We start from the raw sequence: 20,451 nt of genomic DNA on the forward strand, positions 1-20,451 counted from the left end.
TAATTTACAATTATAACATTTATTTTTTTGGAATAAGTGCAGTAAATATAACCATAAACTGTTAAGTATGGGAAATTAATACAAACATGAAAGAAAGTCACTGAGCTTCATCAATATTATGATATTTCGCTAATATAGCAGAGAAATCACCCTAGCTACACTTCAAATAATGACAATAAAAAAAATTGCAATTTCTTTTAGATATTATTTCTAATCAATACTTTTTGTTGATTTTTAAAATGTGAATATTATAAAATCATAAAGCAACAGTATAAGATGAAATAAATTTTATAATTTTATAATTTCAGACTATTTATGAAAGGAACATTTTTACTGCTAAATTGCACAGGATTACACTGCTATGAAAATGCTATAATTAAAAAGTCTTTCTTCAAAATTTGAAAAAAGTGACTGGACCTTCTTTAGTATATATATTCTTTAGCATATAACTGAAAACTATGAGAAAAAAAGAAACACAAAGTTAAACAAAAGAAAAAAAATCAGTGTGCTTAAGGCAGCCGTTGATGCATTTAAAAAACCACCACTTTATCTGTTCCCTTTTCCTTTGCAAAATCCAATAAACTGCCATTATATTCCTTTTAAATGGTTCCATTACAAGGATTCTATAACAACAGACTAATCTCTTGATAATTATAATAAATGCCTGTAATCAAAGCAGGAACCATTTAAAATAAGGAGAAAGGCTGTTTTCCATCATACTCATTGTAGTTCTATGACCTCTGGAGCATTTAACTACAACCTACACTGCCACCTATAACTGCAACATAGCTTTCCAACCAGTCTTGCTCAAATAAAAATAAAGAGAATGGGAGATCAATGGAAATGGGGATGGACACAGGTGAGAGTTCTTACTTTCCAAATCTGAAGCTTGTAGAACATTAACAAGTAAATTCACACGACTCCAAAGGCTCAAAATCCACAGAATTCCCCTAGCAGCTCTTTGACTTGATTTGGAACGTTCTGCTTCCTTTGAGGAGGGACGGGGGTAAGGAGCAGACTGGTATTTTTAAAAGTCAGTCTATGTCAATATCAGCTGTATATCACTACCAAAGCTTAAGAATGTATTACTCTTCTAAAAGACAGCTCATTTTAACACAAAATCCGATATTGTATTCACATGAACAAACAATGATTTCCAGAGATCATTTAAGAAACTGAAGGCTGATAAAATTACGGGAAATGACTATACATGATCAGAATGGCTTTCATCTGCATTTTGTTAGACCCAGCATTGATTTCACTTTTCAGCTGCGAACAGCAAGAGGCCAGCTGTGGCCAAGGGAGAGAGCAAGCAATGAACCAGGGTCACAATAGAGGCTGAGTTGTCAGAAAATTTAACACTTTTAATGACTAAATCTCAGTAAAAAAATCTTCAAGTTACAACCATTTGAAAATTATATCCAGCGGGTCCCACAAACTGTCAGAGAACAGAAGATTTAATTTATGACAAAGTAAAACCTTTGAACTCTAGTTATGTGAATAAACAGCATTATAAGGGGAAAACAAACAAAGCAAGGAAAATATAAAATATACTGCCTTCAAGGCAGAAACAACTACATTTTACTTCGTATTCCCAGATGTGTTAAAGGGAAATTTATGACAGCATACTGAAAAGCAAGATTCCCATTGTGAAACCCTTCACATTTATTTAACTAAGCACAATCACTGAAAATGACCTTTATCCAAACCCTTCACAGCTGTCTTAAAATGATCTAAAACTATTGCCAGATTTTCTTTAACTAACATTACTTAACAAAAAGTCATTACCCCAGGGCCATATTACACTACTGGCAAGTAAACACAAATCCATTTTCAACAACATGCTACAAAGTTTTAATGAAATATTGATAACAAATTGAAACTCCTTATTAAAGAGGTGCCAAACAATACAAATCAGCATAGTTTTCTGTTCTGGCAATAAATACAATTTCCTTATTTCTGATAACATGTTTGTCACCTATTAAAAGTCAATGGGAACAGGAAAATAGCTAATACTAAAAAAAAAAAAAAAACCTTACATTTAAAACTCTCATTAAATGAGTTGTCACGATTATTATAAATGAAGCTGTTCTAGCAGCATATTGTGGAAAGATATCCTCATATGTTCTCCAAAGACAGCACATCCAGAACCTACATTACTCTGTGTAAAACTAAAGGACTACTGACAATAAATTAGTATGGCAGTTTTCACTGCAGTACTCTTAATTTATTACTGCATTAATAAAGTTTGATTCCAAGACTTAAAAAGTAGAGCATCAAAACAATGAACATCTTAATCTTTCTCTATTCTTTGCGTACACACTACACAGAAAGGTTAAGAGAGTGTCACAAGAGCTGGCCTCCTGCAGGTCTAGGTGGTCTGACAAGAGCTAGGGAAAGAATTATACTTGTGGATTCAGAACAGAGCCGTTCAGTTTTTAAAATAATAGTATGGAGCCACAATTAAACTGGGCACATACTGGGGGGAGGGGGGAAAGGACTTTATTAAAGGGATGATTAGTTCAGTAAATCATGGCTTTCAGATAAAGATGATTATGGTAGTAGAGGGAGAGGGAGAAGGGTACAGGAGGTTCATTTCACCACAAAGCAATTATGCTGACCCAGAGCGTTACCATTTATCATGGCTGAAAGATGACACTCACCGTTAGCCAAGGGAAACTGCTAGTCAAACGCTTCCATCTAGATCAATACACACCACATTTTTCTACAGCAAAAAGTAATTATACAACAGCAAACTTCACAATCAATATCCACTCAAGCTAACTTATATTCTGCACTACAGACATGAAGGTATGGCACTGTCAACTGCCATTGAAAACTACAGCATTAGGCCCGGATTAAGGGTCCCCCTCTCACCATTACAAAGTATTTTGCTATCTATTTTCCGAGTAAAAACAAACCTATCCTCTTTCCTTTATCATTAGAAACAGCGAAAAACCACTCAAGTTTACAAGATTCATTGTAATCAGCAGCTAAAACTGCTGTACTTGTTATCATTTCAGAAAGTCTAACAACACAAAATTAAAAAAAAACACAGTCAATTAAAGAAAAATCAATCTTCCTAGCCACTGAAAGCTAAAATAGTTTCTGGAGCACTAGTTTCTAAAAGCTGCTGTTGAAGACCTGACCTTTATGACCTCCAGAGATCAGAAAACAGAGAAACATATCTATGTGAAATATTAAATCAATGTCATTTACTATATTAAAAATACAGGCATGCCTGTTTACACAGAGATACAAATACACAACTACCAGCACGCAAGCCAGTAGATAAAATTAGGCTTTAAGAATTTAGGTTTTGTTTCAAAATATATCTAAATGTCAGTTTTGACAACTGCTTTCAAAAAGGCAGAGCTTAGTCTTATAAACCAATCTAACACATCAAGAAAGGTTAGAGGGCATAAAAAATCACTACTTCAGTGAAAAAAAAAAATTTGACATCCAATTTTCAAGCTGATTTATCAGTGGAAAGCTAAAATTGATAGTTTGCCATTACTGGGTAGCAGGCTGTCTAAGAAAGCTGTTACAAAGCCTTTCATTTTGATTTAGCCACATGGATCAATACAAACCTATACTGTTTCAATTTTACAAATATTGATTTTCTGATATAACCTCTGTGGGAGAACATTCATCACCTGCCATACTAAAAAATATTGAAATTTATTTTTCAAACTTTGATTCTCACAAAATAGAGTGTTCTACTCAATGAAATGAAATTATTTTTTTCCACATAACAGCTAGTCACTGCTAAAATTGTATTTTCAGTAATATATTTTTGCCTTTTCATTTCAGTGTTTGAGTTATACTGTTAATCTTTTAACTGGATTCATACCAAGGAAGATAATAAAAATTTCCTTTGTTTTTTGATCATGTACATTGAGAGTCTGTTCAGTTTTAACTAATACAAGGACAAACAAGAACCTCAAGTAAAAATATTTAGATATAGTTATTATTTAAAAGCTTATACTAACCTCCCCTCTGCAACTTTAGAGTCACTTAATGCTTCAGGGAGGAGGCTTTTTTTCCAGCTATCAAAAGAAAAGGAAATTATTAAAGCAGAAACAGCTAGCTATTTCATGAAACAAAAACCTTTTTCCTATATTTACACACACAACACCAGACAAGAACATTGGCTTCTGTTCACCTTTGGCTTATCTTTTCTGCTTTTTGTGATATCCGAGTGCTCTATTATCCCTAAGCATTCAAACATACTATTTTTTGTAAGTTACTTTGCTCATATATAATTACTGATTTTATGACAGCCCTTTCAAACTGATAAAAATACTGAATTCATAGGAAAGTTTTGTGCACTTTTGTAGGACAATTTTCAAGTGTATGGATTCAAAATTAATTTGCAGCCCTGAACATGAATAACTCCTTTTTTTTTTTTTTTTTTTTTACCCATTTTACCCTTTTCTTCTCCATTTCCCAAAAGCCCCAGATTCCTTTATTAGACGCCTAAAAAGGACCACACCGCTGCCAGTGAGTACATATCCTACCAGGGCACCAATACAGAAAAGACATTAAACAGGTTTTAAGAGGAAAAATACTTCGGATAAAAATTTAAAGGTATTTTGTCACCAGCAGATGAGAAGTCAATGACAAAACTGTAATTCTACGTGGGAAGGCCATAGTCCAGGGATGTTCAAGCAACACCCAAGAGGGTTTAGATAGTAAATGCACACTCAAAACACTTGCTACTCAGGCTAGTGATTACTAAGCAGTAATCACTAAGCAGTAATCCTAAATGATTATAGTAGATATTAGGTAAGTGAAATTCCTGAAATAATGCAATATTACCATAACGAACTATAAGACTATAAGACTATAATAATTTTAAATTTTCCGATAAGACAATGTCTTGAAATCAGGATAGAATTCCTTGGCAGACTTAGGACCTGCCCTTTTATAGAATACAGAATATTATTTCTGCAATTTGGATATTAAAATCATCTTCCTAACTGTACTTAAAATCAAATAACACCGAAGTCAAAATATCTGAACTTGTAAAAAAGTTATCAATGTAACAAAAATTGTGTAAAACAGAAGACTGAACGCTGGGAGTAAAAAGTGCAGAATAACAAATGAAACATCTTGACTGAATATACAAATAAAGAATTGCTACTCTAATCAGACATGCCGTTTCATTCAGTTCCGTAATTCTGTTCCATATTAGAAACATAATTCTTAAGTGCAATCACAATGGCAACACGCAGCTAGAAAGGACTTTATTTTAGCCATCACATGAACTCTTACACTTACTCAGATGCTACTTGATTTTAACCACCAAATGGTGAACAAAGTGAATTTTAGGCACAGCAAAAAAACTCATTGCGGAATTATGCCACTAGAGTATGTTTAAAAATAAAATACAAAAGCACTAAATATTTAAAACCTTCCTTTCCAAATAAGATCACAATTAAGCACTAGTTGTCCAGGTTTTCTTTTTTTCTATCAACAGATCTCAGATCACTCTGTTAGCAAAGCACTATAATACATGTATTACCGATGGAGAAAAAAAGACAGATAGATAGATAAAATCTGAAATGATTTATTCAATGGTAAGGTATCACCTCCCTGGCACCACCAAGATCATAACTTCATTTTTAGGACATAAAGTGACTGCTTACATAGCAGAACAATGAATCTCACTTTTCCATATGGAGTGTACCGTGAATTTTGAAGGCAAGAGTGGTTGGAACAGTTGGGTATTTCTTGCCAGAGCAACTATCATGAATTGCTGCTATGATTTGTTAATGGCATTTATTAAATCCACTAGGCCCATACCTATGTGCATTTTCAACATAAAGGTTAAAAAAAACTATGATAAACTTGAATAAGCATTGTTCAAATCACCACTAATTATTCAACTGCAAAAAATTCTGCAGCATTTTGAAAATACATAATAAAAATTTAACTAGCTGCAAAAAGACCATGTTATAATTTCTGAAAAATATTTTTTTCCCAACGGGATTTTTTTGGTCCACTCTTTTTTTTGGGGGGGGTGGGGTGGGGTGGGGTGGGGAGAGAAAACAGGACTTTCATGGTATCTCATTTGTTTTGGGGGGAGATTTTGGCAAATGTCTTGTTGCCAGAAGCAAAATGTCTTGTTGACGCTTGAATTGCCATCATATAATTACAGTGTCAAATAACTAAAAAGATACCATTTGTAGCGAATAAATTTAAAGAATCCTTCTTCTGTTAAGGCTTTTCTATATCTAAGCATATTCAGAATAAGAGAATGACCTTCTAAAAAGTAATGATAGTGATTATCCAGATAATGGTTGTAACATGCAAATAAAAGCAGACACGTAAAGGAACAAAAATCAGACAGTAACTTCACAGTGCTTAAGGGCTTCATATTTTACAGCACCAGCATTAATGGAAAAGTTAATGTAGCATTGAGTAACAGTGAGTTGCTCAGCTGCTGCTGCTGCTGCTGCTGCAGCAGAACATTTTGATCATGGAAATAACATATCATTTTTTCATACCTATTGCTTTCTTGACCCACAACCCTCCTATTCCTCACCCCCACCAAAAATCACACTCAAAACGCTCCTGCATTACTCAGCTTGCTAAGAAATGTGTCCAGACATACAATTTGTAAGACTAAAAATTCAAATAAATAATTAATCTACACAACGCAAGATAATTAATCCATAGTGCTGAAGAAAATCCCCAAAACTATACTCTGTGACTTAACTTATACTATGGTATAAGTGCATATGGTGCAAGAACACTAGGGTGCAAGTATACATAATAATACAGTATTTTACAGTACCTTTTTTCTTAATTCCTTAATTCTTAATTCCTGTACATGAAATACACAAATAAGTTATGCATATTAAATTCTTTCGCTTTCCATATATTAGAGAGTAAAAATTACTGTTTCCATTTAAAAGTCATTCTAAGTGGGCACATCAGTGTAAATTAGGAATATCTGAAAATGTGAAATAACCATCAGACTGACTGACTGTTTTAGTAAATGCAATGGTGAGTTACTCTCTCATTTACAGCAGACCTAAAGTTTAGCAGAACAGTATAAATAAAACACTTGCATATGTATCTTAAAGTTTTAGTGTAATTTTACACCAAAGTGTAGTCAGCATCAGAAAAACAGGTTTGAAAAAATTAATTAGTGTTATGAACGTTGCTGAAGTATAGATTTGTACCTATCCATGTGTCGTAGGATATTATATCTATCGCTAAAAATATACATAATGCTGCTTTCTTATACAGATTGTTTCATTTTCTAAACATTTAATGACAAAATTCACTCAGTGCAGAATGTCATTTGAAATTTTTTCACTGTTCAAAACCTGCAGAGAGGTTTTAGAAGGGAGGCAAAATCTAGAAATGTAAGCACATTGTAAATGCAAACACGTAATTGGCTCTAAAATAAATCGCACTGACAATTGTGTTCAGGGAGAATTTGAGGAAGGGCCCACAGCATCCATGCTATAAATTCTGTAAACCAAGTTGCCCCTTTGTTACTGCTGGCTGGTTTAGGAAAAAAAGGAAAGGAAGTCATCAGGTAAATATAAAGCAAATGTTGGAATATACCCTCAATCTTTCCCTCCATAAATTCAGGCAACGACCATCAGAGCTTTCCTCCTTCATGCTGCATACTGTAATATGTGATATAATATCAGAGTTTAGAATTTCCATTAAGGAACTTTTTCCTTCCTGGGATTCCTGGAAATTACTCCAGCTCATAAAAAAACTTCATACTCTTAAGTTTTCTGCACCAATGCCAGATTGGCATCTTTCGATTTTGCTGCTAATTGCCTTTTTTATTATCAGAAGGAAAACTAAGTGAACAGTGATGACCATAGCTACGGAACGGGAGAAAATTCACCACTTCTTTTTCTACTCTCAAAAGAATGAGAAAAGGTGTTACTAATCTGCACTTCAGGAAGTTCAAAAAGTAACACAAATGCTTGAGTGATACACTATAATTTCACTGCTGATGTCAGACATAAGCATGAAAACTGGGGAGTGAGGATCCTGGGGAGATCCTTCCAGATTTGGTTGTTGGCCAGGTCTAAACCGAAAAGATTTTACAAATGGTTCTTCTGTCACACTGACAAAGTTCGCAATTTCCTGAAACCTGAGGAAAGCTGGTCAGTCCTCAGTTAGATGGTATTAATGAAAATCTGTCTCTTCCTTTATTTGTCTGCTGTAGCTTTCCAAGTGACTGTAATTTCTAGAACTTAGGAAGTTATTACCATGAGGAAAGTGTAATTACTTGAAGAAGTTGCACATAAGCAACAATGGAAAGCAGCCTAACGACACTACAAAGATTGAGGTAAGAGATGCTACGGCCCCGCATGCTGTGTCCATAACAGAAACTGCCTGAAGATTATTATTAGTGAATCACAAGATCAGAACAAATTGTATCCATGCAAGAATCAAGTGCAAGGACAATAGATCCTTATTTATAAGAGCAATTTTAGGTAAAAATGCTAGACATCAAAAAATCTCATTTCCTTCTTTCTTGATTTTAAATCAAGACTGAACCGGTTAAACAAAGTTGACTATTAGAAGGCAAATAAGTAGCAGGAAACTATACAGACATTTGGAACCGATCAGTTGACTGCTAACTGCCTTCATTCTTGTTCTGAACTTCTTTTACCTATGTCATTATGGGGAAAGAAATGAGGCAAAAGTACAGCTTTAAACAGAAAACTAAGTTTAAAAGATCATCATGAGGTGCTATATCCATTGTATCACAGTGCTTTTCAGATCATGTGCTTAGTCTGAAGGAAAACGGTTTCATAGATGCTTTCCATCTCACCTCCCTTTTCCTTTCATTTTAGCCTGGAGGCCTGAGAACTAAACTAGGATCAATAATACAGAGTTCCCAGACAATATGAGGTTCTTCCAGACAATTATATCATTCACTGACACTTACACTGCTTTACTGTCTGTGATGATACTAGCTACCATTTACTAATAGGATTGAATCAGCAAATAATATTTGTCTTGCTAAAACTTTACAACTGGTGATACTGACTGATATGGGTAGAAACTTCTAAGCAGTGTTAGAGCCAAGGGTGAACTTAGGGACCTAGCACCCAAGAAAACAATCACCTATTAAGAGCTACTTGAAAACCTCCCAGAGAGTAAGGCAGTATTGGGTAAAAGAGCCCTCAAACTGAAGAATGTCCCTTTAAACATGCAATAACGCTCACTAGAGTTCTTCTTACTTGCAAACTGAGCAACACAGATCTAGTACAGAAGCCATAATGAAAACCAGTCCTGAACAACTGAACTTTCACAACTAAATTTTTAAGTTCCATCAATATGCTAGTACACCTTAAAATGTTTTGGGAAACGAATAACAAAAAGCAGCTTGGATAACTCCTCTTGTAAGGGAATGCCCATTATGGTCTTTTCATTTTGGCTGTACAGATTTTTCTTCAGGAGAGTTTGTCTTTACTTTTAGGAAAAAGTAGCATTACAACGTTACTGTGGGTATTGTGAAAAGATAAATGTAATAAAACAAGGGCAAAAAGAGATATTTTATTAATCCTGCTACTGGAGAAGAAGAATTTAGGAGTACATTTTTTCTGGTATTAGTGTACACAAATTGAGAATTCCTTGACTACTTTTAAAGAAGTGGAATTCTCTAAATAAATATTACATTTAAAGAGCTTCTCTTAGTAATTTGTCACTGTGTTACTGAAATAAAGGAACTATCCTAGTACTTTCTGAATAGGACATACCTAAGAAAAGGTCTCTGCCACGTACTAATAATTTAGCGGTGTCCAGCAGAACCTTTTGAACTTTGCACAGTTGGCAGTAACATCCTTTCAGAGCTCAGTTACGGAATATCCCATGATTCAGACACACCGGGAATACTGTAGCCAGAACCCAACATATGACAAGTAACTTTAGCTTCTGGAACATACACTTTAGGAAAAGTGATGTACCTGGCCTCCATCTCAAATGGAAAGAAAGGCTACTAGGAAAGAAAGTAGCTTTTTTTAATGCAACCTTGCCTGGCATTTAGCCAATTTCGCCCCTCTCCCCAAGCTTCTCAGTGGTAGCTAATTGAGGACACATCAGGAAACATAGCAGATTCAGTTTTATTCTGATGGCTACACATCATGCTCCTGGCTGCTTTTCTTCTCTGACAGGTTTCAGTCAATTCATTTTCATAGATTTCTGGCTCGATATTTCAGTATGAAACTTTACTCCTGAAAATGCTGTCTGAAGTTCACCAAACAAATTCTCTCTACTATTAAGCTGCCATCAACTTTGAAAACTGAACTTTTTTATTTACAAAACTATAAGAAGTTGGAGCACTGTTCAGTGTAGAAGAATACTATGTTTCTGAAAAAACAACACATTCCTAACTAAAGAAAAATTGGAAATTTTAATGTTTCCACATTAAAAACAAATGAAAATGAAAAATTGTTTACTAATGCTGTAACAACCCTTCCACTCTCCATAAGGCAAATATATTCTGTTTTACTTTCCTCCCTGTTTTCACATAGCACAAGAGGTATTATGCATAAGAATCAAGGTCCTATTACGGCAAAGAATCCCAAAGGCTTCAGCAGCACTCCTAAACTGGGCCTACGAGATGTCAAATTTAGCTTCCTCTTTACATACATTTTTATTGCTTCCTACCATTAGTGCAAATATAACGTCTAGTAAATCAGTAAAAGAGATTTCTTATACATTAATCTTTTCTAGATTCAGACTGTGAGTATAACAAAAACAAAACAAGCAATCCCCAATAAATACAATCTGATATGAGGAAAGAAGGGAAAAACAGTGAGAACCTGAAAAATAAAGGTATAATCATAAGCTACACAATAAAATAATACAAAGAATAACTGAGTTGGTACGGAACACTTTAAGAAACAAATTAATTTAAAATTTAGTCTATTGGCACTGCAGAATAATTTTTAAAGCAATGGCTAACATTCTCAAATTGAATAACAAAAGTGTGCATGCGGCTCATGAATCGCTTTGTGGATTTTCTAATAAACTTGACAATTGGATGGTTTGCTACACTACTGTGTTTTAAAACGGTTCTGCACTATTGAATGTTTAAGAAATATTTATGGCATAAGGCAGTATATTCCTGAAGCTGAAACAATCATTAGACTCTGATGTTCATCTATTTTATTGAACTACCCGCAGGGAGCTTTACGGGCATACCATCATGTCAAGGTCACAGGATTAAGTGAGCAGTGATGACATTAAACAAGCCTTTTCTGTATATTCTAAAGGGTCTTACCAAGTTACTTAAAATGCCATAAACATAAATAGTCTTCTATCTCTACAACACATCCATGACAGATGTCTTCAAAATACAACACTCTTGAGCAATGGAGCTTTACCAGCAGCCTATATTATTGACAAAAGGTATCAATATACTACAGAGCAAAAATATTGGGAGAAGCTTGCAATTTTAGTTACCCTCAAATATTTTATGTCTGTACGTACAAGAAATATATTTATGTATATTTCAAACCTCTGTCTGAACAGGTATTACTGCCGATAGAACAGAGTTTACAGGTTAAGAAAAGCAGCATTCACATAGCAAAATGAACGCTTTAATTTACATGTAAATGTTGTAATTTACATGTGCCAATTCTATAAGAGCCATGTAAAAACTAATGATAAAAACACTTAAACCTATCCAATACTTTTAATAACTATCTCACCATCTTGAATGATGTAATTACTCTTCAGGAGTATAGTGTGCATTATTGTATCTATTTTATCAGTGAGGAAAGCAGTATTATCAAGTAGAGCAACCTCCTTGAAGTCATGTGAAGTCTATGACAGTCATCAGATCTCTGAATCAAAGTCAGAATAAACTTGAGCAAGCTTATTCTTTTCACTCTCCCTCCTTTCTTTTCCTCTTTTTTTTTTTTTAAACAGTAACAGTTACTTGAAAGAGAGACTCAGAAGACTGGGTAAAGAGCTTTAAAATGACTGGCTTTAAAATAATCAAAGGAATCAGCTAAACTGCAAAAGAATTCCAGATGCAAAAACTGACAACAGAGAAAGAAACGGCATGTCCTCTACTTGGTTGATGCTCTTCCTTTGTTTGGAAGTATAGGTGCTCCGTCCTGCCAGTGAACCTCCCTCAGATATAGGCCTTAACCCACAGGAACACCTTTGGAATATCTTTGTGGTGTACGAGCAGGTGAGGCTAGACCATCTATTCAGCATGAAAAATATCTGCTGGGAATATTTTTCAGAAAGAGTAAAAGTGAATTGTACAAAGATCACATTCACAGTTCAATATCTGTGAACGTACAGGCTGTGCTGACAGGATGCATATAGAACCACCAAACCAAAGGAACTTTTCTGCTAAGCTGTATTAAGGTAATAAAGAAGGCAGAAGGCCCTGGCTGCTGGCCACTGTGCCCAACAAACATGGTCCTCCCGTAGGTAGATCCTCCGTCACCTGAAAGCAGGACCTGTTACACGGTTGTTGGGAGCAGCACTTGGCAGGTCACTTGCCTATCACACCATGCTGTTCATCCATGTAGCCAGCAGTATTACTGCAACGTATGACTTCAAGCAGTTTAGAAATTACTGCAGACAGACCTAGAGGAGATAAAATGAAATAGGCACAAGCACAGAGTATTTTTCTGGTTGATAGTAAAGGTATGGATAACTGAAGACTACAGACGACAAGGACAAGACAGATACTACTGAGAGAAGATCTTTGGTTTCCCCAAGCAGGGTGCTAAGCTCCATAACAAAAACCTGCTCCGCAGAGATAACATTTTTTCTTTCTCATCAGATGACTTGTGTGATATTGATACATTAACTGAGGAAAAATTTAAAATAGTCCGAAGGACAATGATATCATACCACAGAAAAGCAAAAAAGGCTATTGCCTCGAAGGCTGAAACTGTTTGATTTTTATGAGGAGAAAGGAATTGCTGAGGAGACAAGGAAGAAAAATGGATCAGCCTATTACGTATCTTAGCAGATTTCATGTTGCTATGAGGAGAATAAGAAACACAGGAAATCAGAAGGAAAAACATCTTAGTACCCACATAAAACTTAGGTTGGCATCACAGAAACTTGCCAAGGCAAATTAGTTTGTTGCTGTTAAAAATGAGAAGAAAGTACTTTTTGTTTAGCATGACATAGTTAACTTCCTCTGAAGTTCAGAAAGAGACAGGAAACAAACTTATTAAAAGTCTAGGTGATGTTTAAAGGAAAAAGAATTAGGACTGCACAATGAGAGGTATAATTTAACATAAAAAACTCTTCCTCAACCTCTGAATGAGGAGGGAGATAAGGGATTTTTAATTTTAAGTTTTTTAACCAACTAATTGAAATACTCAGAAGACCAAATTTGGCAGTAAAGTGCTAATGTGTTACAGGGATAGTTCTTAAAAAAGAAGTTATAAAAGATGCACCTTTTGTATACCCTTTTTTTTTCAGAATGAAAAGTAGCTTAAGTTCAGTAAGGTATTTAAGATTTTATTTTGACTAGTTCAAGAGAATTTCATGAGAATGTCATACAGGAAGGTAATTAGAGTAAAAGTAATCACTGAAACAGAGACTTCACATTTCCAAAAGAAAATAGGAAAGCTAGAGAATAATGAAGATAAAATCTCCAAACTTAGAAAATTTCAGGAAACTATTGCATAAATCCCCCTTTAAAATAAACCTACCAGAAATTCGAAAGCAGAAATTACATGCACAATGCAAAACAATTCTGATGTGCAAGGAAGATAGAATATACTAAAACTTCAACGTGGCTGTAATCAAGAGCTCTTTAATAAACCTAAATAACCAAAAAGGAACTGTAATAAGAAAAAAAAGGAGGGGGAAAGGGCAATCCCTGATCACTCAGAAGTTTTATGGAGGATAGGTGTGATTTCAGATGACTGGAAAAGAGCGTTAGGTAGTCTAAGGGGAAAAAAGGACTAAATGCATTATAAACTAGTAAATTTACATTTGACACAGGGAAAGGCACTAAAACAATTTGTTAAACAATAAATAAGAAATAATTAATGTGAGTTCATCATGAACAAAACATTTCCCTTGCACCTTTGCCATTGTATTTATGTATTTATTTACAGGATGATCAGAAAAGTGAACTTTTGATGAAAGAGCACAACTTACTATTCTTATAAACTAACAACAATATATGACACTATAATAGAGAAACAAATAAATGGTTAATACTTGCATTTTTCTAAAACAGGAATCCAAGGTTCATGATCAGATTGGAAGTGTTTTCAAGTGAGAGAATCTATAGGTTGTTTTCTGCATTCTGCTGCATTACACATTTTCACTTTCAATGAAGAATCAGAGAAAACCCATAATAACATCTGAGATGTGAGAATTGTAAACATGGTGCAGGAGAATAATAACTCAATATAACTTCAGAAAAGTTGGAGTCAATGTCTAAAATCTAAGATGGAAGAGAGGGACAACAACCTTTGTTATAAACCATTAGAAACATAGATACAAAGTAGGAAGTGATCTTCAAATAGTAAAAGTGAATAAGAGTCTACAAAGTGGTTCTGGGAAGTATTAACTGAGCCTACAGTCTCATCTGAGGATGCATCATTGAGGTTATAGTGTGAAAGAAACATAAATTATTCGTTCTGCTCTACTTAGCAGTTTAGAAGTTGAGGCTTCACTTGCAATGAAGTGTCCAGTTTTGAGTACCTCTTTCTAAGGAAGTAGACAAACTGGAAGGAACCTAAATAAAGACACCACAACTATGTAAGATGTAGATAATTTGCCCAGTGAAAGAAGGCTGGAAGAACTGTGTTTGTCTACTCTGGAAGGCAACACCCTGAAAGCAATGTGTCAGCTTCCAAAGATTTTGGGAAGGGCTAGCTTTAAAAGCAGGTAAAATTGGTCTAATTTGTAGCAAAGGAAAATACCCTATAATGCCTATGTGAGTTCAACTATAAAGCTAGCAAAGAAGAACAGGTTTCCTAAGGTGCTTGCAGAATTTCACTTTCTTTTCTCCCTCAAAGAAAAGGGGATATAAAACATGTGGTAGGGATGTTCTAAATCATGCCTGCCTCAGTGCCTGAGGGTGATTTAATGTTGAGTTCCTCTCCAACCCTCAACTTGAATTTCTCAAACTATTTTGCAAAAGTATGGTTGGATATAAATATATTTCATATAAAAAAGTGTAAGATACATTAATTTTTGGGGCAGAGGAGGGATCAAAATGGCTCCACTAGGATTTCTTTTCTGATCCAGTTTTGCATTTCTGATGATTCCAACAAAAATTGAGGAGTCTGCAAATGCACTATAGATGTTTCTCTTAGAAACAAACATTTTCTAAAGCTTGCAATTTATACTCTGTAATCCACCTGAAGCACCACATGAGAAAAGAATGCTAGAATGTAATGGTACTGCAACAGTTCCATGTGACTTCTATAAATATGATGTTTCTCACTCATTTTATGTCAGGAAATAGAGAATAAAACAAAGAATTTTCATTTCTGAAAAAAGCCTTCTTAGAAACATAAAACTTACTGTTTTAGAATCTTATCAATGCCTTTTGTTCTTTTTTACTCTTTGGTTTCCGTTCTTACAGAGTGAGCAGGACATGGAGAAGATGGGAGATTTACTTCTGTATTGCAAGGGCATTTCTGGATTGGCAATGCAGAAAAGTGAGAATCACGTGAGGAAAGTGTGTCTGTTGAATGAGAAATTCTTCCTTCATGTGTTTTCTACTGAGCTTCTACCTCTAAATAAGAGAGACAGTAGGGAGATTACCTCCGTCTAAATTGGAGGTAGGGGAAAAAGAGCACATGCTAGAAAAGTTGTCCAATACTAGAAACTGTTAGTTCGTTCTGCTGACACCCACCGCAGAAGCTGTTTCCACTGCAGGAACTAGGAGTAAAAAATGAAGAAAGGCAGCTGGACTTTTGATGTCCTACTGAGATAAGGACATTTCAAAATTGAGACTGATTGAAACTGAGATTGCTCAGGAAATCCTGAGCTGAAAGTACAAGGAGTATTAGATGGAAATATCGTAAGTACTTGCTCTACTCTTACCCTTTCCTACACACTTACCCACAGCTGAAGATAGGTTATTGGGCTAGATGGATCCCTCGTCTAAACCAGTACAGCTGTTCTTGCCACTGAAAGTCGAACAACTGCACGTGTGTGTGCTAGCACTATTGCTAGACTTAAGAAGGAGCAGCAATCCTTCTCAGATTCTTAAGGCTGGCCTTTCTCTCGATGTATATATATTTTAAAATCTGCTTGTTACTATATATATTCCTATTGTAGCAGTAAGTCAACTGTATGTAACTTGGATTTCTGTGATTTGGAATGTGATTGTTTCAGCTCAAGATTCTACCGACATCTAAAAGATCTGTTGTTTGTAAACCTTGAAAAGAAAGAACATGGGCATATATTTCTTCTGTCTTTGGAATAAAAGGAGTAAAAAAATTTAGGCCAAAATGGAGAACACAATAAATAGAAGTGAAAAAAAGAAAATAATAAAGCAGAAAAATTAATTCTCTACTGCAGAAGAAATACTGTGAAAACAAACAAAGAAGTTTCCTTCTTTAGTGTCCAATAAAATGTGCTGTACTTCCAGTGAAGAACAGATCTTTCTCTTGAAATGAACAACTCTTCCCAGAGTACCTTGCCTTTCCTAACATTAGAAAATACTACCTATTTCCAGAGAGAACATTTTCATCAGAGAAAATATATAATAATAAGCACTACAGTTCAAAAAAAAAAAAAAAGAACAGTCTTGCACAAATACAGAACTGAATATGTCCTATGTAAGGAAAACCATGTACTCACACAGTCTGTCTCTGGCTATATAAGACTCCTCTCTTGGCAAGTGTGTCTACGCTATAAATAGCATCCCATATCTAACTTCTCATCCTTCAAAAATGATACTGAATTTTTCCAGCCTCCTCTATCCAGCATGCTCTTCAAATGTTACAGCACCATTTGCAAGAGCTCCTTCAAAGGCTATGCCTACCCCAACAGTGGTAAGCAATCCAGGAGGGAGAAAGCAACAGGGTACAGGACGAGCAGCAGATGTAATACAATTGGTGCAGAGCAGCAGAAGCAACAGAAACTTGAAAGCGTAGTGAGAAAGAGAAGAAAAGGGATTGGAAATAGCAAAATAATACAAAAGAGCGATCAGATTAGAGGAAGAGTCTTGCTCACATTTCTGGCTAAACCCTGATACAGAAGGGTTTGTCAGTAATGCCGACACAACATCTGCTGATCCCATGTTGTCTCAAGTAGTGCAGTTAAGTAAGAAGAACAGAAGGCAGAAAAAAAACATCCTCTTAATGTTTTGTGATGATAAAATCATCTTGGAACTAAATACTTGGAACTTGTAATCAAAACAGCCAATGAATAAGCTGTAAAGAGTGCAGCTTCCGTAAGATTAACCTGGGGAAAGATCTATTGTAAGGAGAGAATTCTATACTCTAGGAATTCTAAGAATAGAGTAAATTCATAGCTGTTAGAGAATATGTGGAAAAACACAGAACCTAAACAGGCCTTCAAACGGGCACGTCAAATATATTGCTGGATCCAGTAGGCTGGATCTGGTCCCGTATCTTTTCCACTGTTCTAAAGCTCCCTTTGTAATTTATGTCTAGCAGTTAAAATGAGCCAAAAATGAATGAATAGCTAAACCAGATGAAGCTGATTTGCAGTGGGGGACAGGATAGGTTCTCTGCCTCTCTGAACTTCCCAAGACAGCAGCTAGTATAGAGATGGAGTCAGAACATGCCAAAAGCTGGGTGTAAGGGAAACTCCTTTTTAGTAAATTCCTGTGTTCTGGTCCCTCTTGCTGTAAACTGGAGACATTTGGTTTAGAAGTAGTGTTTTCCCAGAATGACCTTATTTAACTGCCAAGCCCCATAGGCTCAGGAAAATGGCATTTTCCTCTTTCAACCCTCTTCTCTTTCCCTCCCCCAGCAGAACCCCAATCTCTGCAGAAGCACACGCTGCAGTGAGAGGCAAAACTAGCTGTCTGGCAAGAAACTTTTTATTTCCAGGCTGTTTCCCTAGACGAATTTGGTCTTCACCACAGAATGAGCTTGACAGCTCTGCCCTCCACCACGAATAATTAATTTGTTATGGGTGTCTAGTTTAACCAAAGATGGGATTTGAACAGAAAGAGCCCTTGTATTCTTGCTGTTTGGTAAAGCTGCTTTAGTGTAGGTGGAACCTCCATCAAATCATTGAAAGTAAGAGAACCAAGTCCCATTTTTAAATGTCATTTTTCTCAGAATAATAATCCTCCTGAGTATATCAGAACTGATAACTTGGAAATATCTGTGACAAGTATTTCATATTTAGATTTAGAATACAAATTGGAACTCAGAACTCTTTGTATTGCCCTAGATTGTCTTCAACCTACTGAAGTTGTAAGGCATAACTACACACAGTGTTCCTAAATAAAAGTATTTTTTTTTTAAGTTGTAATTTTTTTTTTTTAAAGTTGATTAAATCAAGCAGCCAAATAAGAATACCTCCAAACCAACACAATCACAGGATACAGCCCAAAACACAGGCATACATCTGGCTGGTAAGGAATCTGAACTGTGTGTATAGACAGGTTTTACTAAGCCTTTATTTATTATTTATTTATTTTAAAGAAAGATATGTATGAGGAGAGAAGCAGATGGGGAGGAAGAGAAGCACCATATGAAGCTGACAGAGAAGATTGAAGGAAGCATATGTTGGGACATGAAGACCATAACCCTGAAAAAAGCTAAGGGTAAGTGCTGGCTTAAAGAGGCTTTGAACAATAAGCTATGTAATACCCCGTTTGATTCTTCCTGAGTTCAAGGAAATAGGATGTTGCATATTCACTCTGAGTAAGTGGCAATACATCAAAAAAAATAACCAACTCATCAATTTCTCCTCTGAATAGAAAAAACCTGTAGAATTCTAATTTTGGCTAAATGCTAAAATTAAAAAGGTGAAAAACACTATGTTTAGGGTAAGCTATTATGAACATACCTAAAAGTGTCAAATCGCCAAAATGAGGAAAATAAAATTAGTTCAGTTTAAGGGCAGAAACAGGATTTACAACAAACTGAAGAGTTTTTTTTTTTTTTTTTTTAAATTTATTATTCTTCGACTGAGCTATGTAGGAAAAAATAGGATCATACAATAATTTCCTTTTGTTGCAGAGGGGATGCTCATACCTGCAAGAAATGGAGCAAAACATACTTGGTTTTCACTTTAAGAAGTGAAAGGAAAAAAATTTGTGAAGGGAAGAAGAAGGTTAACACTTAAGTAGTATAAAAGAAAGGATTTTCAAAACAGTGTTATTCGCCATATTTAGAGAGAGAGGTTAAAGAATAAATACGTTCTCAGACCAACTCAAAGCGTATAGATTAGTAAGTGCATGGGCAGGGCCAGGCTCTATGTTACTGCTTCGAATTGAAAGTTTCACATGGTATTTTGTTGACTCATATAGCTCAACATTATTCTTGTTTTTCAAACATTCCAGTAACAGCTTATGATAAGATATTCCAAGTTTGTAACTGGTAAATGCTGTAAGAATGCACTCATCAGATTGCTTGTTTTCCTCCCAGTACTTGCAGTGCTAGCAGTAGTCAACGTAGTTTTTTGTTTCTTAATAAAGGAACAAAGAGTGAACATTGTGGCACCTACAGATTAAGCATAGTAAATGCTGGTTGTAGTTTTCTGCAAAAAAAGTACACGCAATACAACAGTAATGTACAACAACACAAAAAAGCGGGAAGGCTTACAAATTCATTGTATTGAACTCCAAATAAAAGGAAAAATTCTCTACAGCTGGGTCAAATTTCACAAAAATCAGATTTTAGTATTTTATATCAAGAGGATCTGTGTTAAAGTGCTTAAAAGTTGTTCTTTACTTTAAAAATAAACACAAGGATATAAATAAAAACATGCATATATGTACAATATACTACAATTATCACTAAATCAGTAGCTGTGGATTGTATATGTGGTAGAACATAGAAACTTTTAAGAATCACACCCACTCTCAAAAAAGTTTCTTACCCATCTCATCTATTTTGGGTATCAGAAGGCATTGCTATTGCCCAAATTTTACTAATGATGAACTATTTACCCAGTTCATCACCTGCCCCTCCTCAGCCAGTTAGCAATTTCCATAATTCACAGTTTCCAAGAAATAACATAACATTTCAGATTCAAGACACGGAGAGGAAGTCAGCAGTGTGCATTCAGAACTGTAAAAAAAAAATCTTCCTGCCAGAAGTGATGTAGTGTAGAGGCCTATATGAGTGACAAATCATTTTTTAGTAAAATAATGTGTGTATATTCCAGTTAGGCTTCTATCTTCTGGGGCACAGAAAACTCCCAAACTGTAATGCATCAGTCTATAAGGAGATCGCTAACACTGTAGCTGTTCCTTGAAAATTAAACATGGAGACTCAAATATGTATCTCTTGCTAAACA

At 35.2% G+C, this 20,451-nt stretch overlaps 1 protein-coding gene across 13 annotated transcripts in view; it reads right to left on the minus strand.

Moving 5' to 3' along the window:
• Positions 1–20,451, minus strand: part of NBEA (neurobeachin) — a 530,623-nt gene that overhangs the window by 210,693 nt on the left and 299,479 nt on the right. For 7 of the 13 annotated variants that reach the window (XM_068930067.1, XM_068930069.1, XM_068930074.1 and 4 more), the window contains one exon: positions 3,993–4,049. The exons of the other annotated variants lie outside the window; for them this stretch is intronic. In XM_068930067.1, coding sequence (XP_068786168.1) covers positions 3,993–4,049 — 57 coding nt within the window. The remainder of the gene's footprint in view (positions 1–3,992; positions 4,050–20,451) is intronic. 13 annotated transcript variants of the gene reach the window in all.

This window comes from Struthio camelus, chromosome 1 (genome assembly GCF_040807025.1).
Source record: "Struthio camelus isolate bStrCam1 chromosome 1, bStrCam1.hap1, whole genome shotgun sequence".
NCBI classification, from domain to species: domain Eukaryota; kingdom Metazoa; phylum Chordata; class Aves; order Struthioniformes; family Struthionidae; genus Struthio; species Struthio camelus.